The following is a 25,504-nucleotide window of genomic DNA, read 5'->3' as shown; positions in this document are numbered from 1 at the left end:
ATGACAATGATGCAAACGAAAGAAAGGCAAAAGTGGAGGGAGTGAAAGGATGGAAGCAGAAGAAAAGGAGTAAAGTGACTATCAAAACATTTTATAATTGCTTTGACTTGTTAGGTGCACGAGATAATCGAACAGTGATATATTTTCAACTGAAAATGTTGAGAATCGTTCAACGGTAGTATAGCGTTCGAAAATATGTTTGGTAGTTGTGTAATGATAACGATGATATATATGTAGCGAGTACAAGAAAGAGGTGCAAGAATGCAGAAAGAACGCCGCCGCGATTCATGGTGTAAACGGACTACAAGGAAAATGTTCTACAATCGACATTGACGATCGACGATGATCAATATTCTCGATCTCTCAAGGGCAGAAAGAAGTCATTTGATTTTCAAATATATCATTCCCCCGTTAGAAAACAGAAAGGATCCGTTGGGCCGGATACAGGGAAAGACAGATCGAGATACTTTTTCGTTCGTGAAAGTGTTGGTTCGATGATAATTTTATCGGTCGATTTAGCGAATATTAATGAAAAGAAAACACAAGGATGCATCAAAACCGAAGGAAGAAAAAGCGTGTGAATTATGGCGTAAGGACAGTAGAAGTGTTGCGGGGCTCGAAGGGGTTCGGTTTCACGATCTCGGGACAGCAACCTTGTATTTTGAGTTGCATCGTTCCAGGAAGTCCAGCTGAAAATGCAGGATTACGAGCTGGCGATTATTTGGTATCGGTGAATGGCCACAATGTCAGTAAAGTGCCTCACGATGATGTTGTACAGCTTATCGGTCGTTCTAAAGGTATCCTAAGGTTACAAATTGCTGAAAATTATTATTCTGATTCTTCGGACGAAGAAGGTGTTGCAACGGTACGCTGTAGGCCTAAATATACGCACAAACCACGTACCAGTAACATGGGAGCACTGCAATTGCAATGTAGAGTTGCCAAAGTTGTCAGAGATCTACAAAGCGGCGTTATGTTCGATACGACAGAGAGAACGTCGACTGAGTTACAGAATCAAGAAAATTATAACAGTATACAGTATCGTTGGGATATGTCTAGTCCTCTTCCACCGCCGCCGCCGCCTACTTCGCATAAAAGGGACTCTGAGAAAATAGTACATAGAACGGTAGTTGGTTACCTAGGAACAATAGATATTCCGAACCAGTTGCATCCTTCGTGTATGATGCAGGTAAGGCAAGCGTATGAAGGAATGAGAATCGCTTAATGTTTAGCTTGTCATTGAAATTTATTTATCGTTTCAGGTCCTAAAGAAATGCATCAAGCGCTTGAAAGCAGAGAAAAGAAATCCAACTACGGTGCTCTTGACTATACACGTGGCGAACATAAAGCTTACCAATTCAGAGAATCACGTTATAGCAGAGTATCCATCTTATAGAATCATATTTTGCAACTCTTTTTCCGACCAAGATAAACAGTATTTTGGTATACTGACCAAATCCGTTAAGGATAAAGAAAATATTGTCTCCAATTCGTGTCATGTCTTCACAATCTATTATAAACTGATAGATCACGCTGTACATTCCAGCGCGTGTAATATATTCGGCTTCACGTGTACTAAAACATCTGAGTTGAACGTTTGTCAAGAATTTCCTGACAGTTGCAATAGTCTCATCGGCGCAATACAAACTTTATATATATCTGATCCCACGAGCGCGGATGCAAACTCGTACAATGAAATACGCAGGCATCAAGACGCTTCCTCTCCGCAGCCGAGTAACATAAGCACTTCTACGGCGCACTCGAGTAACAGCGATTCAGGAATTGGATTCAAAGACGATTGCACTAGCCGTTTGGATAAGAATAACGTGCAGGATGTTGTCCGAAGAAGGTGCTACCCTACTTCAGAGTACAAGGTACCCTGATAACAGAAATTCCTTCTATTCGTTTGGTCAATCATTTGGCAATCTTTGAAATAAAGAATTATTGAATTATTACTAGACAGCGGATTTTATGCATTTATGGGAAAAATGAGTAGTTGTAATTTCAAACAGTAAAAACATTAGAGGAATTTTAAAATACTAAATAATAGAAAGGAAATAAATTTGTATGTCACTCCAGTTTTTGTTGCAATTCTAAAATATAAAATAACTCTAAAAATAAAGATTCGCTGTCTAATTATTACAATAACCCGCAGAGAACAATGACACTCAGAATGAATGTAATGTATTTTCAGGATGCGTGTGCACATCCGCCGAAAACGTACGGCAACGCGGCCATTGACTTTCGATTGACTGTTCGAGCTGTATCCAACGCATGCCAAACTGAGAGAAACGAAACGGACGCGTGTAAAAATAATTCGAAGTTGTCTCACGAGAGTGTCGTCTTTGACGATTTTTGCAATGGAATAAGTGTGTGCACGGCATCGGTAAAGGATCACGAGGCACACCCCGACTTACAAAAGGAATCGAAGAGGGGGAATATGCCCACCTGCCCATTACCATCTGCTTCTACTGTGAAGCAGGGGTTGGTTAGTTCGTCCGTTGGTTCGCTTGCATCCGTTTGTACCGCCGCGATGCTGCATGGCATCGAAGATCGTGTTGATCCGTCCGACAATCCTATATTCACATCGAACGCGTTGCTTACATTCACGCAATTAACCGAATCGACAGATACAGATAATCGGGATAAATTCAGTCCAAAAGTATTCTCCGGTATCTCGAAATCATTAGTGCATAGTTTCGAAGATCTGAAAGCAAGCATGGATTATACTCGACCGCTGTGCCAAAGTTATTCGGATAAATCGGATAATTCAAGACCGTGGGGAAGCTTGCAAGAGATTCGGAACATCGGGAGCTGCGTGCAGGATACCTGTTTGGTAAGGTCTACTTTATTATATTACTTTACGATACGGCCGGTCAATTCCTAAATCATCGGTATACACGAAAGAGATATAAAAACAATGAGAAATTAATTTATTGAACATTCCTGCAATTAAATGTACGACCGACGGATGGACGAACAAACAATTTGTATTATAAACATGTTTCCCAAGTCTAGGGACGGCCGTGAGGGTTTAGTTGGTATACCCCTTCGGGGATAGCCTAGCGTAATCCCTCCCCCTCTCCAGCAAGGGGGCAGGATACCACACGGCGGATTCCCTTCACGTTAAAAAAGAAGATTTTAATATAATTATATTTAATTTTCATTAAACCTAAATCCGGTAAGGTAGAAAATGACACTAAAATGATAAGAAATTTTTCTTCGAATCGACAAGAAACTCTTTGGGAAACCTGTTTTTAATGCAAAATGAATCGATGTTCCAAATTTTAGCTCAATCCGATTTGACCAACTTTCGAAAGTTTATCAGAACAAATAAACCGACAAACGGACAGACCGACCGAGAGATCAAGCAACCGACTGAGTAAATTGAGTAAAAGTGGGAGGGGAAGAGAGCGAGCGAAAAGGAGATAGAACGAGAGAAAGAGAGAGAGGGAGAAGGAAATGAAGTTCGGGCGAATACATGCTCGTGGCAGTGTGCACATGAGAGTGACATGTTAAACTCGAAATGAACGTGACGTTGATCGTGACGCTTTCGATAGCGTTCGAACAATGTGTGATGAAATTGAAGCTCGTTGTTTTGAGATTTCATTGATCGTGTTACGTTTGTTCGATAGCAAGTTGATTGGTCGATAGTGTCGGTTGGTTAGTGGTCATTGCGTTTCGCTGATGAGCACTGCTCGGAGAGCGCCGTGTGTGGAATCACAATTGTCAACGGTGCACCGGTGCAGCTGGGCGGAGCCCTTATTAATGCGGATTCGGGGCAATGTTTTCTATGGAAATAATTCGTGGAAATCACGCCTCGTAAGCCAATCGTTTCGATATCCAATAATTTGTTAGTTTTTCTCCTCGATAAATGGGATCGTGCCGCGGCTATACAAAGGAATACGATCTTCGGTCACGACATGGACACCGAGGTGAAATCGGTACGTGCGGTACTAGACGACGGTCGATATTGTTTCATCGCAGACATGTACTTGTTTAATTTTTCTTTTTTCGTCTAAAAACAATTGAAAACAGAAACATTTCATGTGTCTTCTCCATTCAATTATTACGAGTCAGCAGAATGAATTTAAATAGTTCTACCCATACGATATCATTCTAAGAATTTTCGATGACTATCCGTTCCTTGAATCATGGTGTAATATTTACTTCTGTTATTGACTAGGCGCGACAGCTTGTCGTCGATCTTCGAATAAACATAAGTAATTGTGCAACTTATGTTGTTGAAGAAAACCTTTGAAGTTGTTTGTTACGGTGTACCGAGAATGCTACTCCTCATTCCCACGCTCTGTTTCTACCTCTCTCTTTACACGCTTTGACTCGTAAGATTGCTTACGCGTACGTAGGATTCGTTCCATTAATATAATTCATGGGAAATGCGAACGAGATCAACATCACCTTGTTTATTCGAACTTTTGCAGAGATTTGTGCGTCTACGTATAGGGTAAAGGTACCAGTTGGATATTTGAATGTTTTTTTATTAATTTCGAGGCATTTTGCAACTTATTCTGCATTATTTGTGATGAACGATCGATTATCAAGCTTTCATCTGTATCGTCAAATTTTTCTGGACGATTTTATTGAAAAGCGAAAGAAATTTAACGATGTTTTAATCCGAACTTTTGGTCCTTAATTTATACACAATAAGATAATTATTTTACTATCCTCTGGTGTACATATCACAGTTTCTTAGCATTTTCTACAATCAATACGGTTTTTAATTAATGTTTTTTGTATCTTAAACAAAAATTGTTGTAATACTTTCGATTTATATACGAAGGGGAAACATCAATTGTATTTTTCTTTAAAACATTTTTTTTGAAAAATTTGTTTTACGTCCGATAACCGGGTGGGGCACGGTAACTGGTACCTTTATCCTAGTATCGATATCAAGTCGATTAATTAAGACGCGTCCGAAAAATTTTCGGAAATTGAAAATTCCGGAGAAAATTTCATTGTCGTCCGACCTTTAATAAATTCGTACTTGATCGCAGTTTTAAGTTTTCAAATGAGAGTTCTGACGACGTAATCGCGCAAGCGCTCGATTGTTCCCCTTTACGACTTGTTAACTCGTAGTTAACGACGTTGATCAGCAAGGTAAAATTTTTTAATGTTTCTTTGATCGCAGCACGGTAGCACAGAGCTGTGCGACAAAAACACTGATTACAAAGGTATACACGCGTGGGCTAATGGTTTCGAGAAATTATTGGAAGATCCGAAAGGATTGCAAACATTTGCTGTAAGTACATAATATATTTTATTGCTAGCAAGTCAATTCTCCTCATTTATTGCTCTTTTAAAGGAATTTCTAAAGAAGGAGTTCAGTCATGAAAACATTTACTTCTGGGCTGCGTGCGAGAGATACAAAGACACTAGGGATGTTGTCACGCGGCGCAAGTTGGCCAGTCAAATCTACGAACGTCATTTGTCAAACACAGCATCGGAACCTGTAAACGTCGATAGCCATGCCACAGGACAAATAACTGTAGATCTTCTCGGCGAAGCCCCTGCTGATTTATTTTTGCAGGCAAGTGCCCATTGTTGCTTCTGTTATCTGCACCTTGTTCTTTCCCTGTGAGATGAAATGATCATAATCGTTCTGATTTTTGTTGTTAGGCGCAAAAGCAAGTCTTCAATCTGATGAAATTCGATAGTTATCCAAGGTTTTTGAGGTCGGATCTGTACCGTCGTTGTATGGAAGCAGGATGTTCCGTAGTTGGCATAGAGGACTGTGATTTAAGTCTCACTAATTCGCCTAGCGTGAAACTGAAAAAGAGCCACTCGGATGCAGAAGATCGTTGTAGAAAGTCTATTCTTCCATGGAATAGAAAAAACAGGTAATTATCATGTAGCACAAAGATGAGTAACATGTTATGTACCATTCTTTTGTATTCTTCCTGTAGATCGAAATCAAAAGATCGTGGGGAGACTGAATACAGTAAAACCCCTAGCAGAAGCGAAACCATTTATAAGAGCTTCACGACTATGAAGAGAGAAACTGAAGGTAATAACAACGACGACAGTATTTCTATATCTAGTAGCAGGTCCTCGTTAGCGTCCTGGGATTTGGCGTTGAGACAATCGTTTCACAAACATGTAAGTACTCTTGTACATTGTACCAACTGCGAGTTAAACGCAAACGGATATTTGATAGAACAGTGGTGTATTTATTAGTTAAATGACATACGTTATGTGTGAGTTTATTGTAACAGAATTTTGTTTTACGATGCATTTGAAAAGAGAATTTTTTAGTGTTTTTTTCTTTTTTGATAATTGTTTGCGAGAATCGTATTATAAAAGCACGAGTAGAAAATTGTTGTTGAAGCAAAACGATAAATAAATACAACGGATGACACATAATGTGCAATAGATTAATTAAATGAATGTTTTTGTTCTTCGAATCTCTACAAAATTGCTATATGTATGACTTGTAGTCTTTATCGTCCTACGAAGGACAGTCGAACGAATTGAAAGAGGTTCGTACCAAATGTACCGGGTTGTGTCGGGTAATATTACCCGACGGATCGACTACGGTTGTGCCAACTAGCCAAACGGAGAGTATTAAAGATGTGGTTACACGCCTCCTTGATAAAAGAGCTCTTCGATACTCTAACTATGATGTTCTAATCCTAGCCACAGACGAGGTTTGTGTTCTCTCGTATTTATTTAACGCATCTTTCGAAAATCTACTGATTTGCTGTTTCTAACTAACTCTTTTTCTCTCTTTGATTCTCTCACACACACACGCACACATTCATTCCCTCTCCCTCTCTTTCTTTCGAGTCCACGCCAGTACCAGGACACGCTTTGCTATTTTCCAGACACGTTTCTGCCACCTAATTGTAACAGTTTGTAATATATGGCCGAACCGTAATAATTTATGTTGTAGCTGCTAAGACATCCAAAACAAGGCATGTTAACAAACAGAAGATAGTACCTAGATGACTGTAAACCGAGCAACATGCATATTTAATAAATAGAAACCGTTCCCGATTTGCAGGAAACAAAGTTGTTGATTAATAAACTGCGGATGTTTATGCTATTTTAAATTTTTGTAGACGAATTTTAAGATAGTGGAATAAAACACAATCTTATATCCAGTTCTCATATAAATTCTGTCGAATTTTATATTCCACTCTTTTTTGGAAATTTTCAGAAGCCATAAATGGTACACAGTCAGCGAGGTACTGCCTTCTGTTTGTTACCACGCCTTGTCTTGAATTACAGTTCGGCCATGTACTATAAACTATTATACAATGGTGTTTCTCCTACTGTTCACCAAGTACTTGGTGCTCGACGTCCGACAATAATAGCATTGTTACAATAGCATTTTGGTAAGGTATACGTGTATGTAAGAAGAATGTGATTAAATGTTGCGAGGAGGACGCGCGTTCGATTACATGTTGTTATCGTGAAAGTATCGCAACATGCATGCGTTTTTCGACACTGCTTTTGTAGTTGCGCACTCGAGTGTATGAGAATAATTGTGTACTCGTGTACTTGTCTATACGACACGAAAACAGTTGTAACTCGCGATGTCTATGGCTTCTGATTAACGAGAAATCGTTACGAAGGATTCGTTGGGTTAGCCGATGCTTTACGTTGCTTTGTTCTGTGTTCTATACTTTCAGACAATAGAAGCAAAATGTCCGTCATCCGTACTGGCCGGCCAAGAAGTGGAGGTTGTACCAACGAAAATATTGAAAGTAGATTTACCTTCGCGACGCGTGATAACTGTGATTGCGCACAAAGGTAGAACACTGAAGGAAGTGTTAAAACCGCTTTTAAATAAATACGGTTTTAATTTAAATACGATCAACGTATGGAGCGATAATCACTGTGTTTCCATGGACATGCCAGCTATCGATGCTCCGCCTAGATTGACGCTGACGAATGTCAAAGGTGAAGGTAATACCGAAAAAACATTTTTATAACTAGTTTTTAACTCTGTAGGCTGGTAAAGTAGTCTGAGACTAAACCTTTCTATCTAATTGTGGTATGTAATATGTATAATATATGCATACGCATATACACGTATAATAGATTCTCGGCACGAGTTGCACACGGTGAAATATACACACGATGTGCCGTTCGCTCAACCGACGTTGGATGAAATCACCAACAGAGTCTTCGAAGAACTATTGGTTGGGAAAGGTGCGAGCAAGTATCAGTACAATGAAGGCTCGTGCAAGGTAATGGAAGTAATTGTCGAGATTGTTGAAATTATTAAAAACAGCATTGTTTTATATTTTTCGGCTTCTCTCTGATCGAGTTATTTATGTTGTACAAGCAGTCGGACGATCAACGCTCCGAGGGCTCCTCGATCTTACCTAGTAAATTTTTTCTTCGCGATTCTACGATGCACGGAAAGAAGAAGGTACATCGACATAGTACATCTTGATATTTTCTCTTGTACTGAACTTGCGTTCGATCTCTTCGTTGACTCTTTCTTATTTCTGCTAAAGGGAAAGTCCAAGTGTAGCACGAGTGAGAAAGGAAACGCAAACGATTACACATCCGAAGAAACTGTCAAGTCCCATCCTCCTTTGATAGCGAAGTGGCGGAACGGCGTTAAATTACAATTGCCGGGAAAATTTGACGGCGAAGGTGAGGATCACGGAACATATAACGCTACAGTTGGGCGTACAAAGTATTCGTACAACTTTTACAAACGAATAACTTTGTCAAAATTGGAGCCAACAGCTCGAGTTGTTTTGAGACGTTAGAAGGATTACTTTACTTGTGTAAATAACACTTTGTACACCCACTGTATGTGCAATCGCGATAATGCTGATTACTAGATAGCGGGTGTTATGCATTTACGATAAAAATGAGTAGGCGTAATTGAAAACAGTAAAAATATTATTTTCAACCTATCAAACATAGTAGGGAAGAAAATAAATTTCTATTTCACTCCAGATTGTTGCAAATCAGGTAAAAAATTTTGCATAAAGATCCGCTGTCTATCGATTACTAACCGGAGCACATAATACATCGTCGTTGTTCTTTTTGCAGATCTGTACGAAGGTTTGAAACGAGCTCAGAGATCCAGATTGGAAGATCAAAGAGGAACGGAGATCAATTTTGAGTTGCCAGACTTTTTAAAGGTAAACGGATAAAAGCATATTCTCTGAGATATACTCGTGTTGATACGTATCTACAATATATCCGATGGTATGAGATTTTGTGCATTTTGCGCGTGCGGACATCTCGTTGCGTTTTTACGTTTATATATGTTACGTTGAAACTTTGATCACGCTACGTTTCGACCCTTAAAGCTATGAAATTACTGATCAGAACAAGGAAAATGGTAAGCCGGCGGATCGCTGCAACAAGGTTCGCAGACATAGGATAATTTGTGCCAGTTCCTCCGAAGCGAATTCCAAGTTTTATGGGTCGATGACCGAACGGGAAAGTTGCGAAGGACAGAATCAAGAAACGATAGTAGCATCCTCGAGAAACGGAAATGTTAAGGAAGAAATCTCTGTATCCACAACTGGAAAAGAAACACGAAGTAAGTCCGAGGACGGTTCGATGGCATTGGGTACAACGACCATAACGGATGGGGATCGGCTCGTTGTAGAAAACGGATCTGCCTCTAGGACAGCCGTCTTGAATACTTTCGACGTGCGAACTTCGTCAAGTATGAAATCACCGAAACCTCCTCCTCTTCCTCCGAAACCGAAAAATCTTGTTCCAAATGCTAGTAAATCTGGGTATGTCTTGTCCTCGAAATCTTTACCAAAGCCTACTCGAACAGTTCCCCTTGGCTCGACCGAATTAAGTCGGAAAAATATGTTTTAACGCGCTCGAAACTACACTGCACATATCTTTTCTCTTTTTATATATCGTACACCGACTTTGTTATTCGACTAAAGCCGTTTAACACAATTTTTTAGACATTTTCGAATTCGAGTAAATGCTATACGCGTATACACACGCCTGATTTATTTCGTACTATTTAATATGTAAGGCGGAAGAGACATCGAATAAATACCACGACGACGATCAGGATCACGACGACGACCACGATATCATCGTGATTGCGGTCGTTGTCGTAGACGCTATTGTGTTCTTATACTATTACAGTAGAACGTCAATTATCTGAACCAAACAGGGAAATATAACTGTTCGAATATGGGAACAGTTAGTTTGATATAATGCTAGATTCAATTTTTATTAATTTACACAATAAATAGTATTGCATATGGATCGCCTTAGATTGAGCTATTTACAATCGAGGTCCTACTGTATACGTATACGATGTTTTACCCGGTGATCCATCCGATCGATCAAATGATCCGAATCATGAAATTTGAAAAGTGCCTTGACGCGAGTAACGTTGTCGCTCAACGAGCAATACCTTGTCTGCATCGAATGACAATCTTAGTTGATAAATATTTATGATTCCTTTACAATACAGCTGTTACTCTCCTGGTTATACAGGACATATATTTTATTGTAATTTATAGTCGACGAATGTTGTTATGCATAAGCTAAAATAAATATTTGAAATTTTACGCGGAATACCGTTGCATACAGTTTATTCTTTTAAGTGTACACCCATGGTTTGTATGGTGCGAATGAGCGAATCTGCTTTGATGATGGCTGGTTGTTAATTGTAGCATACGTAGTGTAGATGTATCGTGAATGGTATCGCCGTATCTTTAAGCTGACATTTGAGATTTAATTATAATTCGAAGCCCGAGAATTGTGGAACCGGCAAGAAAATATTTAAACATATCAGGAACAGCAGTTGCAACAGCTAAAAATATTGTTATCCCAAAAGAAGTAGTTTATAATGTCAGAACATTAAAACATATCAGATTCTTCTCTAATAAACTTGAGAATTGTTCATTACACTTTTTTAATGAGAGTGGTTTCCAAAATAATTTTTGTATCTATTTTATATAGTCATATTATGCTTTCGAAAATTAGTAACTGTATCCTAAAAATGAATACGAATTAAAATTCGGATATGTTAACACACGTGTATTTAAATATACGCGAAATACATGTGTATTTAAATATGGATAGTACTCTAAATACACGAATACGGAACGACGACCAATCGTGAACGGTACGTATTTACATATACATTACTCACGGACATTACTTTTCCTTTCGTTTGTTTTTATTCGTTAGTTGTCCGCTTCGGTATTTTCGTAGGTGGCGTTGCATATGCTAATAAAATACTTTACGCGGGCTGCTAAAGGTCGTTCTGTACCCGTATAAGTGCAACGACGAGGCAAAAGTGACAGTTGAGTTCGTCTGGTTGATCGTCATCGGTCGATCGTCGAGTTCCCGACAATTGATTTTGTCATGTTGAATGCGTCGAATATATCGAGAAAGAACCCCTCGGAGTACTACCGATAGAAAATAAAATTATTGCAGTGACAGTTCTCCTTCAAGAGTAGTATATTTGAAAAGTCTTGAACGAAAGGTAAGTAACCGATTTAATAATTCTGCTATTGAACTACTGCTCAGTTTATCAATAATTTTGTGTATCGATATGACTAGACTACACGCGTATGTGTACGTGTATTAGATAGATGCAATTTTGTTTTTCTAAATGCACGTGGTGCGTAATATGTCACAAAATGAATCCGCCTCGGACGTTTCCCGCTTCTTTCGCGAATAGAAACGAACGATACATGGTAGACGACAGATTAGCGATGGGTATGGATAAAGCACAATTTATATTTACAAGGTATCGAATGCAAACGATGAAAATGTTAAATTAAAAGCGTTCTGAACGAACATTGTGGATGTATTTTACATTTCTGTATGGGGGATTCGTTTGTTATGAACTGAGTCGGACAAGGACTGTGTCATAATGACATATACATCTTCGTGTAAATACTACTGTTCACTGTCGAGCGGTATGTACAAATTTGCGTCGGGTCGTGGTTACAATTTGGAAACACGGTTACAGACTATATTTAGATACGAGGAGTACAGTGAACCACAGTAATATTCGGACACTTTAAAAGGACGATAACATTTTTGATATCAGATCATACGACTTGGATATTTTTTTTGAGAAGTTAGAGCAATTAGTTTATACTATACATGTTGCGAAAAGAATTTTTTTCAAAAAATGCATAGAAAATACTTGAAATTTTACAACTTTTTTATGTGGGCCTATATTGAAAATTTGTGCCAATTATACATATTCGAAAAATTTCATCAAACTCTGTAGATGCGGAAAAAACTACAGCCATTGAAATATGCAAAATTCTCGTAAAGTATTGACATTTTGATGACTTTGGGTTAGTACTTTGTACGTAGGATAATAAAAGGGATCGATTGGTTGAGCAAAAAAATTGGGTTGTATTAAAAAATAAAGTGCTATTGCACCTGGCAGGTGCATCTGTGCATGCACATAAAAAATAAGGTCATAGGAAGTTAGGACGTATTATAATTAACGGATGATATTTTCCTCTATCATTTTTTTCTATTTTTGCTTATCAAAGTATTAGATATGAAACAACGTGTTTGTTTTTCAGTCGCTTATAATGTTATCGTATATCTCGAAAATGGATGAAAAGTCGTCGAGACAGTGCGAAAAAGGAGCATCGCCGTCACCGTCGCCAATTACCGGCATTGCTCGCGGATTGATGAAATCGTCGCTTTCGTCGGAAGATTGTCCGCAAAGTTGTAAGAGGGAAACAGACGAGAGCCGTCATATTAAAGGTAAGCAACATATTCATTTTCTACAACTAGAGTTTGCAACGGAAAAATCTGAAAATAATACCTAACATGTGACTTATTATCCGAAATGTATCAGATTTTTTTCAGAATTTTGAATTGTCAATAAATGGGGAAAATGGGCCAAAAACTGGTTTTTCGAGTTTCCTCAATAACTACCCTTATAGATAAAGACGTGTGGCTGGAACTTGGCAGAGAGAGAGATCTTTTTGGATAGGCAATCGATTGGCCCGATTAAAATCGGGACAGGGGCGAAAATTTCACCACCAAACCCGAATATAGCTTTTGTGTTTTGTATAGATGGGTCACAATTTTCCAAGATCGAATGGAGCGAGGTGTTCGTCGCAAGGTTTCTTGCGCGAAAACGTTGTCGGTCGCGCTGAATAAATTCAGTCGGAAATACCGGTGATAACCGAATTCTGAAACGGACAGGGAAGAGAAAGGACGATGAAGGGTTTCACGACTATGGTATACGTATGTATACGTACACAATACACGAAGTCTTTGAGGTCTCGAGGGTTCCTTGGGTCTCAGGAGTTTTACCGGGTCTCCGGGGTCTCTCGGGGGTCTATCTGGCTTCGGCTTATTAGCATTTCTTGCAAGGCTGGTAAGGCAGGTCTCGCAACTTGATCTGAAAAGACTCTGATTAAATATGCGCTCCTTTTAACCTTTAACGGTTGTCGACGGAAACGGTAATCGATTTTGTTTCCCTTGATGCGAATCATTTTCTTGGAAACGTGCCTATTAACCTTTTGCAGTCAGAGCTATATTTTAACTTGAAAATCAAACATTTCTTCCGACTTAGAATAATTTCATTGTATATGATTTTTCTCATTTTATGGACATGAAATTGATATAATACCACATACAATACTTAAATGTATTGTAATTGAGATTAGATACCAACTAATGGTTATTCTGAGTCACCACTCGAGTGCGAAGGGTTAAGGGGGTAGTGTCGTTTCCAGGATTGCAAGGGTGTGGTTGATGATGCTTTTTCAAAGATGAGGGTTTTTCAGTAGTGAAAAGTGCTAAATAAAAGTTCAATCTAGTCCGCTGTCTCCCTCAAAATTCCTATTTTCACATCGTATATTCCAATATTAGAAGAGTTATTGTTTTTTTGAGAGCGTCCGAATATTAACTCTTACGTCAATAATCCAAAATTTTCTAAAATATTCGATGATGTACATTACAGTTTCAAGTATGTATATTTTTATGTCTTAAATGTAAATTAATCTGTGGTCATTTAAGAGCATAAAAAGCAACAATAATTTTGCTTTTTGTCCAGAAAATTATTAAAGAAGTTTTACAAAGAAATTGACATGGGAGTTACTGTATGTTTGTCCAAAGTTCGAAGCCAAAACGCTTCTAGCTCCCTTCCGTTATTAATCGCCTCGATATCCGTTATTTGAAAAATTCGTTGGGCGCGTGCCGGTTACACGACTACTCACCGATTCACCGCTCGCCACCCCTAGTTTCGCTGTAGCGCAGGCAGAGCATACAAAATCGAGGGAGAGACCTCGCCCAGGCGCCCAGACCGACTGACAATGAGGAAAAGAGAGCTCGAATAAGCGCTATCCGTCGACTCTCGACTATCGAATTGACTATCAACCCCTTGGAGTAACATTTTCTTTACAGTCTTCATCCCCCAAAATGTTGTACATAGAAGAGAGAAGGAAATTGATATCTTTTGTATTGTGATATTTATTTTAATGCTGAAATATTGACTACAAACGAATGAAATTTCATTTCATTTAAAGAGAAAGGCGTAACATTCATATTTGTTAGACTTTGTTTAAAATCTTCATCACGAGCGTGACTCGTTCAGTACGTGTCATATTCTATGCCATTGTAGCGTTTAGGTAGCTTTTTGCACCAACGATTATTGTAACAAAGACGAGTTGATTTTGTGAACCGACTTTGCGCTCATTATCAGACTTTTATCGCGGCTTACGATACGCGAGTGCATCGTGCCGTTGCATCTACTTAGTTAGCAGCTGTGCGACTCGCTCAACAGCGCGCTTTGTTTAATCGGTGTCCGTTCTTTATCATTTTCCACGCGTTGATGCACGAGTAGGTTCGATATTTCTTGTCTTTTTACCGGTACGCTCTCGAAGAAAGAATGGCAGGCGCCGCATTAGTATGTGTCGTTAATTTCGTCGAATGTTCCAAGGTACTACCTGCGTTACCCCTGTTCCGATTTTTTGTCGGGTTTACCCCGTGAAGAACAAACGTATGCGCATTAATACAACGCGCGAAAGGGAAACCCCGACCGGTTGACATTAGAGAATCTTTAACCCTTCGCAGTCGGGGAGCTGTGTTTTAACTAAAAAATTAAACATTTCTTCCGGCCTAGAATATTTCCATTCTCTTTGATTTTTTAAACTTGGTGGATATGAAATTGATATACAGTGAGTGTAAAAACTTTTTTATAATTGTACCAAACGACCTGACTTTTTATAATCAATTCGAAGCATTGGTTTACGAAATGATATGCAAAGAAGATCATCCAGAAGGTATAATTTACAAGGTTACATGCAACAATGAAAAATGCATTTTTTAAAACTTTTTCGTTTCCCCTTGTAAATTATAATTTTTGGAAAACCTTTTTTGCACATCATTTAGTCAACCAATGCTTTTAATTGATTATAAAAAATCAGGTCGTTTGGTACAATTATGAAAAAGTTATTCTATTTTAAGGGGCGTACGAATACTTTTTACACACACTGTGATACCACATAAAATACTTAAATGTTTAGTAATGTATTAGATATCGACATATCTAATAATGTAAAGAATATTTTAAATAATGGAAGAACAATTTTTGGTGGCGCCTCAGAAGCACCATTCGAGTGCTAAGGATTACATACCACTAAACCTAAGTAACTAGCACATGTTCCTTTATAAAAACGACAAGATTGATTTTATTTAGACTTCGTGCGGCGTCCATTTTAATACGTGCTCTACTAAAGACATTTATACAACCATTCTATACAGCCGGTAAAATAAAAAATCTGGAACCGGTCATTTTGACCGGTGGTGGTAGGTTTAGTTTTAAAGTAGGGTACTCGGTAGTCGAACGGATAACTGTACGAGCAGTAAAAATATTTCGCGACGATCGACTTATATTTACGGCGAAACGACAGTGTTCGCCGGTGGTGTTCGGTCACGGTGGGGTAAGTTGCACCTGTGCCACTCACAAGGATAAGCTCGCGAGCGCGCAGATGCGGTCTTCGTTCTTACGCTTCACGGTCCGTAAATTTAATCAGACTTCTATCCATATGTACGTGTACACGCTACTTTCACAGATGCTGTTGCTTACCTGCTTGCCGGTACCCACGACAATCAATTGTAAAACAATAAAAGAACTGAAAAACTCTAAAGCCAAGGTGTAGGTGACGGGGGACCGTATGGTTGGGCTCTAAAGTCGCGGTACCTGCGTTCAGAATTGCACTTGGGTAGCGCTACCTGGAGATTAGCGTACAACCAGATGTTTCCTGTAATAAAGTAATTTCGACTTTGGCTCTGTGAACATATTTTTTTTGAAATGAACATAAAAGTCAATGTGTTTCAACACGAACTCGAAACGTTACCGCCGCAGCGGTCAACTGGTTTTATATTTTTCACCTCACAATTATTGAAATTATGAAGTTGCTTACACGGAAATCGATTCGCTAAAATACGAGCACATATTCTAATAGACTGCGGATGTTCATGCATTTTCCAATTTTTATAGACAAATTTTAAGAAACTCGAATGAAATAAACTTCTATTTTTAATGGAAACAGCTTTTGTAGATCCAACACAAATCAAAATTGTACAAAACTCTGTCGTATTTGATACTCTATCCTGTTTTGAACATTTTCATAAGCCTTAAATGCATAAAGATCCGCAGTCTAGTAATAAAAATTGCAAAACATCTGAATAAATAGAGCCTTGTCATTTTTGTAAGCTGAAACATTATAATCGCTTTTAGTGCTCTCGGTAGGTTTAACCTTTAGTTACTGGCACCTCGATTTGTGCAAAATTGCTCGCATGGGGTCTCGTAGGACCCCAATACAATAATGTTTCAATCGAAATAAAACAACTATTTTATTTCTATTTTAGTTCTTAATTATTTTAGTTCTAATTAACTAACAAGCTTGACAGGAATTATGCGAGTAACTAAAGATTAATAAATATCCGTCCGAGTGCTAGACGCAGACTATTGATCGTCGATGCTCGAAGGCTTAGGCTTAGGCCAGGCCTGGGCGCGGTTGGCTCGGGGAACACATGTTGCTGCTTCTCCTCTTGGCCTGGTCGGCAAGTAAGTCCCCACCACGGCCGCTCCGACTCTTCCCTTAGCCTTAGCCTTAGCCTTAGCACGAGCACCCCCGCGATGCTGCACCGGCAGGTTACTCACCACTACTAAGAAAACATATACACGCACATAAGACCCTTGCCCGAAGCTGTGGAACTAGCGGCATTTACCAATTCCTTTAATTTTTTATGATAGGGATGATTCACAGGTACAGGCGAACTCAGGTAAAAAATTCGCAGAGCCGAAAGAATTTGAAGGAAAGTTTGTAGCTACGACTAGTAAGTCGCGGCCATGGACGTACATATAATAATTCATGCAAATTAATATTTATATACTTACTTGATTTTTTATTTATTCCTAGCGCATCACATCATTGACCAGTGCATCAATATCCACTGAAATCCTTGAGGTTGCCACTCTCATCAAAGATGACAATGACCAACTTGACAAGCTGGAGCGATATTTGGATTTAACAAATTTCATCGTTGAAAATGCCGCTTCGCATTTGTATGTCGTTCCAAACATCGAGCATATTCTCAGGCCGAAATCTATTAATTTCGGATATTTCTCCATAGGAAGTAGTTTAAAAAATTCTTGGCCATGCTCTCTTCTGCTCATTGCAAATGGATCTGCTTGCAAATTACACAATTCCAGACGGTATTCTTGTTTCTGGTTCCTGATTTCACATCCTTGCGGATTATTAAATAATTGAAGATCCTGATCCAATGTATTGAAGTCTTGAAACCTTGATTTGAATTCTTTTGCTATTTCCTCTAAAATTGGCACTATTTTGTCAAAATTTGCAGTTCTGTATTCATCAGCAATCTGCTTGCATGCTGGAAAATTGTGCAGCTCGGACGATTTAATTTCTGCTATGAATAAGTCGATTTGGTTCCTAAATCCATAAATGTTACATATCAAATCAGAAATTGTTTGATTCTGCGTTTGCAATCTACTGTTTAAGCAATTTAGGTGCTTGGTTATATCTGTGATAAATGCTAAATTGCATAAAAATTCAATATCATCCATTTTTTTGATGATGTCTTCATCTAACTTCGAATTTGTTTGGAGAAATTCCAGAATCTCCTTCCTCAAAGCGAAGAATCTTTCTAAAGTTTTTCCTGCGCTGAGCCAGCGGACTTCGCAATACAATGAGAGGTCATTGTAAATAGCATCAACGCTTTCGAGAAATAATCTAAACTTCCTGTGGGATAAAGATTTATTTCCACCCCTAATTGTGTTTACAATTTTTGTCACAATCTTCATAGTGGGGCCCACACTGATAATTTTTCCACATAATGCCTCTTGATGTATAATGCAGTGGAACGTCGGGCAATTGATTCCATGCTTCCGTAATAGGCCTCTCAACCCTTTTTCCTGTCCTACCATTGCCCTTGCGCCGTCCGTAACAATTGCGGTGCATTTTGAAAATCCTCCATACTCTTCTACCGTCTTGTAGAATGCTGCAAATATGTCTTTTCCTTGTGTCGTTTCAAGCAGCGGCACTACTTCTAGCAGCTCTTCCGTAATTTGGAATTTATCGTCTATCGACCGCACAAAAATACACAATTGACTTATGTCGACGACATCAGTGCTCTCGTCTAAGCACAAGGAAAAATATTTGCAATCACTTAACATCGCTTTTAATTTTTTAGAAATATGTACGTTTATGCTCTCAATACGCGAGGTAATTGTACGGCGCGATAATGGCACCGCTTCATATTTCTTGGCAGCTATTTCATCGCCAAATGCCTTTGCCATTTCAATGGCACATCTTTTAACAAATTCACCATCCGTGTAACTTTTTTTGCTGCGCGCAATTTCTAAGGCGATTGCAAACGATGCTGCGACAGATTGCTGTTGGTGCGTTCGTATTTCTTTTTCCACATATCCACGTCGCTCTTTCATTTTTTTCAATAGTTCTGCTCGGTACGATGCAGGGAATGTCTTGTAAAATTCCGCATGGTGCGTATCATAATGTCTGGAAAGATTGCTTCTCTTCATAGACAAATTCTTGTTGCATATTAAGCATCGGGGCTGACCGTTCCAATCAACAACAAAGAATTCTTTCTCCCAGCTTTCTTGAAATGAGCGCACCTCTCCATCTGCATTACGATTTCTGCTTTCACTGGCCATGGTGTGTATCAACACAACAAAAATATGGACAATAACACCACACAATAAATAAAATGAATAACAACACAACAACAATAACAAAAAATGAGATAACACAATAACCAAAATTAACGAAAACAACAAAAAACAGCGATGAAGAGACGGTGTGTAGCGTACGATAGCAAGCGACTTACTAGTCGCAGCTACAAACTTTTCTTCAAATTCTTTCGGCTCTGCGAATTTTTTACCTGAGTTCACCTGTACCTGTGAATCACCTCTATCATAAAAATTAAAGGAATTGGTAAATGCCGCTAGTTCCACAGCTTCGGGCAAGAGTCTTATGTGCGTGTACATGTTTACATAGTAGTGGTGAGTAACCTGCCGGTGCAGCATCGCGGGGGTGCTCGTGCTAAGGCTAAGGCTAAAGCTAAGGGAAGAGTCGGAGCGGCCGTGGTGGGGACTTACTTGCCGACCAAGCCAAGAGGAGAAGCAGCAACATGTGTTCCCCGAGCCAACCGCGCCCAGGCCTGGCTTAGGCGATCGCCGATAGAGACACATGCACCCGTCGTCGCGTTGGTTTTCGATCGATACCGGCACCCTTCCGTAAATTTTTTGTTTCGGTTTTATGGTGGAATTCGATGCGAACAGTTTCAGATAGAACAGAAAGGAACGTTCGTCTCAGACAGAGCGCGCGAAGAACGACGCGTACAATTTGGAAGACAATAGGGAATGTAACCAAGTGGTTCCATGCTTAGGCGAGTTCTTAATCTATTCTAATTAAGTGAATTTCTATCGAGGAAATGGTGGAGCGGGCAGAGGGAAGGTGAAAGCAGGAATCGACTTGTGCTAGATGTCCGTTCGAGATAGCCGCGACACGAACGAGAGTAATTAGACGGTCGAGGACTCGCGCGCGAACGTACGGTAACGATGGGGCGCTAACGTGCTGCTGGTGTCTCTGGTGCTTCTGGTATTTCGAGGGGTCGGTTCACCCCTAGAAGGGAAGGTAAGGGCTCACGGGGGCAGACATATGAGCACACATGGAACGACATTCGCCACCTGGCATCGTATAGCCGAACGCTTGCCATCCCCGTGCGTGCGAGCATACTCGCGACGTCGATGGAACCTATATGTACTATACATATACGTGCAACGTTTAGGGTACCCCCTACCCACTAAGCGTACCATGACCCCTACACAACTCTCTTGGCTCGTGCCATTCGACATTGTCGTAGGAATTTCCTTTCCCCACTTTCGATTTCCGATTCCTGATTTTTACACTCCCCTCTTCCACCTTTCGTTTTACAGCGAATTAATTAGAACGTGTCCGACGGAAACGTTGGCGCGGTTCTTCGAATTACCTTGAAATGGAATTAACGATTGTTAATCGTTACGCTCGGACATTTGCTTTTACTTGTTGGTTTGTTTGCTCGATTTATCTTGAAGATGAATTAACGATTGCTAATCGTTACCTCGGACATTTGCTTCCATTCGTTGGTCTGTTTGTTCGATCCACCTTGAAGATGAATTAAGAATTGTTAATCGTTACCTCGGACACTTACTTGTATTCGTTGGTTGGTTTGTTTGTTCGATCCACCTTGATGAAGAATTAAAAATTGTTAATCGTTACCTCGGACATTTGCTTTTATTCGTTGGTTTGTTCGTTCGATTTACCTTGAAGAAGAACACAATCGTAAACGTCGGACATTTGCTTTTATTCGTGCATCTGGGACGCTCAGATATGAAGAAGCGTAACGAGTAACGTAAAGTAACTTCGTACCGGTTCGCAGACGAGGGTGGAGCACATCCGCCTCGCACCGAATATCATTTCTAATTTTGTTCGTACACGGTTTACTCGAGACTGTTTAAACACTATTTGTGGAACAGATTTTCACGTCGAAAATAGATTCCCGAGGGTGGTTATTTTCAAGTTAATACTCGTGCGCGACTCGTCGTACCTAACCCAGACCCTCCCCCGTAGTGGCACACGCGTCTCCCTCACCCTCTCGCGGTATATATTTAACCACCGCGTTTTTTATTCGAGTCGTTCCAACGTGCCATGGGCATAGTGACAGCAACAGCTTCGTTTAGCTTCGACTGGTTGATTCGCTTCGGTTACTCGACGTCGTTATCCGATCTTGCAAAACAATTCGGCGTCTGTCCGATTAACGGATCTAGATCTAGCGGAGTGGATAGTGTCTGGTACGAATCTAGCATCGATGGGTACTCGTTTTGTACATTGTACATGTTTTATTGATGAAAGATAATGGAACCACACTTCAATTTTCAAATTTCAGAATAAATTTTTCGAGTTTGGTCCGACGTTTCTCTCCATTTTTTTTGAAAACTGATTGCTTATAAACAAATCAGGTCGTTTGGTACAATTATAAAAAAGTTATTCTGTTTTAAAGTGCGTACGAATACTTTTTACACACACTTGTGAGAATATACTAGGTATAATATACTAGAATGTACCAGGTACGTTTTCCCGTTACCCGATCGAGCTGAAACTTCACACAGATTTTTTTTTTTAATCGGGACAACTCTTGGGGGGTGCCGTAAAAGAAATACAATAGTCGAAAATAAGAGCAAGCCTAGTACACTATACGGCTTAAGAAATAACGCAGGTAGAAAATGACCTTAAGTCCGTCACATACCTAGCACCAATACTCCTTTTGTACATTGTACATATTTTATGAATGTACCAGTACGATCAAGTATACACCATACTGCTTAAGAAATAACGCAGGTAGAACGACCTAACGTCCGTCACAGAGACTGCATCAACTTCCTGCGGAAGTATTTCACGTTGATCGCGACTGCAACGAAGGAACGGCGTTCCGGTTCTGTTCCGACCCTCGCCCTCCGTAACTATGTCTTTTCTTTCGGCGATGCTATCATCGCAACCTTTGTTCTAACCTTTGCACACAGTTTACAGAATTTTCGTAACTTTCGTAATGCCTCGGACAAAGCGATCAAATTTTCCATGGCGTAACGGCACGTACGCGTGTGTCCACAAATGAACACAACGAAAAACGATAGCTTGGAAATACAGTACAGAGCAGGGCTTTGGAGTCGGAGTCGGAGTTTGGGAGTAATTGCTGATGACTGGAGTCGGAGTCGGATTAAGAAAAAGCTATATATCGACCCCCGGAGTCGGAGTCAGAGTCCGAAAAAATATGTCGACTCCGACTCCAACTCTGACTCTTTTGTTTATAAATCATTAATAGATTTATGTATACAATTGCTAATATTCGATCTACAGTACAGACGTATTGTATATGTATATACCTCGGTGCTATGTAGAGAAGAAACAGTTAAAGTTATGGTTAGTTCACTGCCAAAAAGAGAAAAGACAGCCCTAAAAGCAACAAGTGTCTCGTGTCTCTATGAAATATTAGAGATTATATTAATTTTCGAAAATGGAAACTAGTATTCCTCAAACTGATACGTATTTTCTAACTATTTCCTGAAAATGAGAAAGTAACAGTCGTGTTGTGTTGTATCAGAGTTATCTGTTCCACATTCTTGGACTTTAATACTTTAATACAAATGTTTAAACTATTTATGCAGTTTTATTACAATTCTTAATTATTTTGAGTACATATTTTTTCAACTTGGAGAGTCGGAGTCGGAGTGGAAATCGGCGCCGGAGTCGGAGTCGGATTCGGAGTCGGAGATAAAAAAAGAGATGGATTGGAGTCTGAGTCGGAGTTATGAATTTTGTCTACCGACTCCGAAGCCCTGGTACAGAGTTGGGCAATAATCAACTAGTATTTAAAAATGACTAATAGTCTTTTCGAATGTTAGTCATAGCAAAATAGTCATTAGTAAAAACTTTTTGATTAGTTAGTGATAACTAATCAATAATATTAATGTATGTTAATCGCACAATAGTGACTGATTACTAAAGATTGATGACTGATCATCAACTACTAATTCACTAATAAGCAATAGCTAACGATTACTTAGAGCTGTGACTAACTATTTGCCACTTAGTTATCACTAGACTGCGGATCTTTATGCAAAATAAAAAAAAAAATGTCTACATCAATTGCAGAGAACAGGGACCACCTAGAAACCTGTTCTTCTTCTAATTATCTTATACAGTTGAAACTAATACATTGATGTCCTTAAATCTTTTTAATATATGTTCACTGCTTTTTTTAAATTGTATCCATCCACCCTTTCAATTAGAGAAGAATGTTGACTATTATTATTGATCAATAAAGCTGTATTCTTTAGAATGTAATCGCTGAATTTATTTTCAAATGGGGCACGAACTTGTGCAATCATCTAATATTTGCGAAATTCGCTGAAATTGTCCAGCTCCGAAACGAAGCAGCCGATCGAGAAGGTCGAACCTTTATGGTGGGTCGTGCTGCGCACATGGGATACACGTGTACAGATACCCCGGCACCCGTATACGTATAATCGCATTTATGTGAAACATTCCTACGTCTGTTTGGCCGCCTACACGCCTGCTCGACTATAGCCATATCTCAATCTTTCCTGATTTTGCGTATTTGCTAAATATACGTTCATATATACACTCAGATTTGTTTATTTCTAACAAATTAACATATAGTTTAACATTGCCTTACAGATTCCGATATGCGCTGTCCGTCTGAACGACTCGGAGGATCGAATGCAACGAATCAGAGGTAAGTAATTTGATCGTTGACCGGTATTCCCTATTCTCTTTGTTTTCCTGACGAGTTCGTAGCACTAAGTCGCGCTGCTTTTTTCTACCCATATTTTCTATAAACATTCTTATTTGTTATTATTAGAGTGCGGATCTTTATGCATTTGTGACTTATAAAAATGTTCAAAAAATGCTGGCGTATTAAATTTGATAGAATTTAGGAGGAGTTTGATTTATTTTGGATCTACAAATACTGCGACTAATGAAGATAGAATTTTATTTGGTACCACTTTCTTAAAATTTGTCTGTAAAAATTGAAAATTGCATGAACATCCGCAGTCTAGTTATTATACATACAGATTACGGTTAAACTTCAATCTAGATCTGCGATCTGACAGTATATCTGTTTTTGAAAATATTCATTCATTTGGAACAGATGTCCCAGGCATTGACAAATATTGTACGGTTATTCTGAGTATGCGTATGTCTGTTGAGTGTGTCTTTCGCACTCTCTTTCTCTCTCTCTCTCTCTCTCTCTCTCTCTCTCTCTCTCTCTCTCTCCTTCTCCCTAAAATAGATCTTTCATACTCTCTTGTCTCTCATTCACTGTCTCTCTTTCTCTTTTTTTATATACTTATTATCATCGTCGTCGCTCTTTTTCTAATTTCTTCTAAAAAAAAGTTTCCCTTTTCTTTAACTCCAAATTGAAATGATACGAAAATAAAGAAAACTGGATAGACGTGATATTTCCGGAAAATATATTATATATGTATCAGATGATTGCATAAGTTCGTGCCCGATTTGAAAATAAAATTCAATGGTTAAATTTTCTACAATTAGAAAAGAATGGTGACTGTATGTATAATTGATTAATAAAGTAGTATTCTTTAAAATTTAACCAATGAATTTATTTTCAAATCGGGCACGAACTTATTATCTAATATTATTTAATTTCGAATGGACCGAAGCACACACAGACTAATGGTTCAGATAATCACAAATGAGAGCTGGAAGAGTCTATATTATACATTTATACCGAAAACGAAGCTTGCTCGACAGAATTCTACACAAAATAGATATATTATTGATATATCGATAAAAATTGTATACAGGATTGCCACCTCAAATATCTTTGTTTTTAAAGATACGTCAAATGTCTGAAGGACAAAGTTGAATGGTTCAGTGGGGCTCACATGATACCAAAAATATTTTTGTTTTTATGTGATTTTTTTTTAGAAATATCAAGGTCACCTTCATTTTTTTTAATGGAAGCATTTTTTTAAACATCTACAATGATAGTTCCTTTCATTAGGAATTAAGTGATTATAATTACCCATGCACGTATAAACAGTCTAAGTAGCTGCTAGTCCATATAACATACACAGAACATTATTATTTTGCGTTAACTATTAAAAACTTGCAGTCTATTCGTTAATCACTCACTAATTTTCGAAGCCCGTTATTTGTAGACTTCATATTTAGGCTTTAAAAACAACAAAGATATTTGAGGTGGCAACGTTAGGTGACTCACCCTGTATATTGATAAATATAGTTTATCGATATCTTAGCGTTAAATACATCTCTAATGTGTCTGATGAATTCTCGATCTTCGCCGCTCCACTATATCCGTACATTTACGGCGAAAAGGAAAAGAATGCTGAGAAAAGCGGGAGGACCGTGTCTAATTCAGAATTACATTGTTTACGTTCGGTAAA

At 38.9% G+C, this 25,504-nt stretch overlaps 2 protein-coding genes and 1 long non-coding RNA gene across 8 annotated transcripts in view; 2 read left to right on the top strand and 1 right to left on the bottom strand.

Moving 5' to 3' along the window:
* On the top strand, nucleotides 1-10,556 carry Loco (regulator of G protein signaling family member locomotion defects). 6 transcript variants are annotated; one of them, XM_076438880.1, is made up of 14 exons: nucleotides 1-1,189; nucleotides 1,263-1,874; nucleotides 2,195-2,836; nucleotides 5,150-5,260; nucleotides 5,324-5,548; nucleotides 5,638-5,858; nucleotides 5,925-6,117; nucleotides 6,456-6,665; nucleotides 7,653-7,929; nucleotides 8,065-8,222; nucleotides 8,312-8,398; nucleotides 8,487-8,628; nucleotides 9,037-9,128; nucleotides 9,300-9,435. In XM_076438880.1, the coding sequence occupies exons 1-14, from the start codon at nucleotides 548-550 to the stop codon at nucleotides 9,303-9,305; spliced, it is 3,618 nt and encodes a 1,205-aa protein (XP_076294995.1). In that variant the 5' UTR covers nucleotides 1-547; the 3' UTR covers nucleotides 9,306-9,435. The 6 variants fall into 6 exon arrangements, with proteins under 6 accessions (XP_076294995.1, XP_076294993.1, XP_076294992.1 ...); XM_076438877.1 differs by having other exon boundaries at nucleotides 3-1,189; nucleotides 8,065-8,213; nucleotides 8,315-8,398; nucleotides 9,319-10,556; XM_076438876.1 differs by having other exon boundaries at nucleotides 3-1,189; nucleotides 8,065-8,213; nucleotides 9,319-10,556.
* Nucleotides 10,557-10,707: 151 nt separating this feature from the next.
* Nucleotides 10,708-25,504, top strand: part of LOC143216109 (uncharacterized) — a 40,485-nt gene continuing 25,688 nt past the window's right edge. The window contains exons 1-3 of the mRNA XM_076438898.1: nucleotides 10,708-11,464; nucleotides 12,531-12,717; nucleotides 23,751-23,808. Coding sequence (XP_076295013.1) covers nucleotides 12,540-12,717; nucleotides 23,751-23,808 — 236 coding nt within the window. The 5' untranslated portion in view covers nucleotides 10,708-11,464; nucleotides 12,531-12,539. The remainder of the gene's footprint in view (nucleotides 11,465-12,530; nucleotides 12,718-23,750; nucleotides 23,809-25,504) is intronic.
* Nucleotides 15,200-24,636, bottom strand: LOC143216142 (uncharacterized). Its single transcript, XR_013010520.1, has 3 exons — nucleotides 20,775-24,636; nucleotides 20,506-20,660; nucleotides 15,200-16,229 (listed from the first exon to the last, which is right to left on the bottom strand). It is a non-coding gene; the product is annotated as an uncharacterized LOC143216142 (long non-coding RNA).

The sequence above is a fragment of the Lasioglossum baleicum genome, chromosome 15 (assembly GCF_051020765.1).
Source record: "Lasioglossum baleicum chromosome 15, iyLasBale1, whole genome shotgun sequence".
Lineage (NCBI taxonomy): Eukaryota > Metazoa > Arthropoda > Insecta > Hymenoptera > Halictidae > Lasioglossum > Lasioglossum baleicum.
Note: the sequence above shows the minus strand (reverse complement) of the source record. Positions and strands in the feature narration are given on the sequence as shown.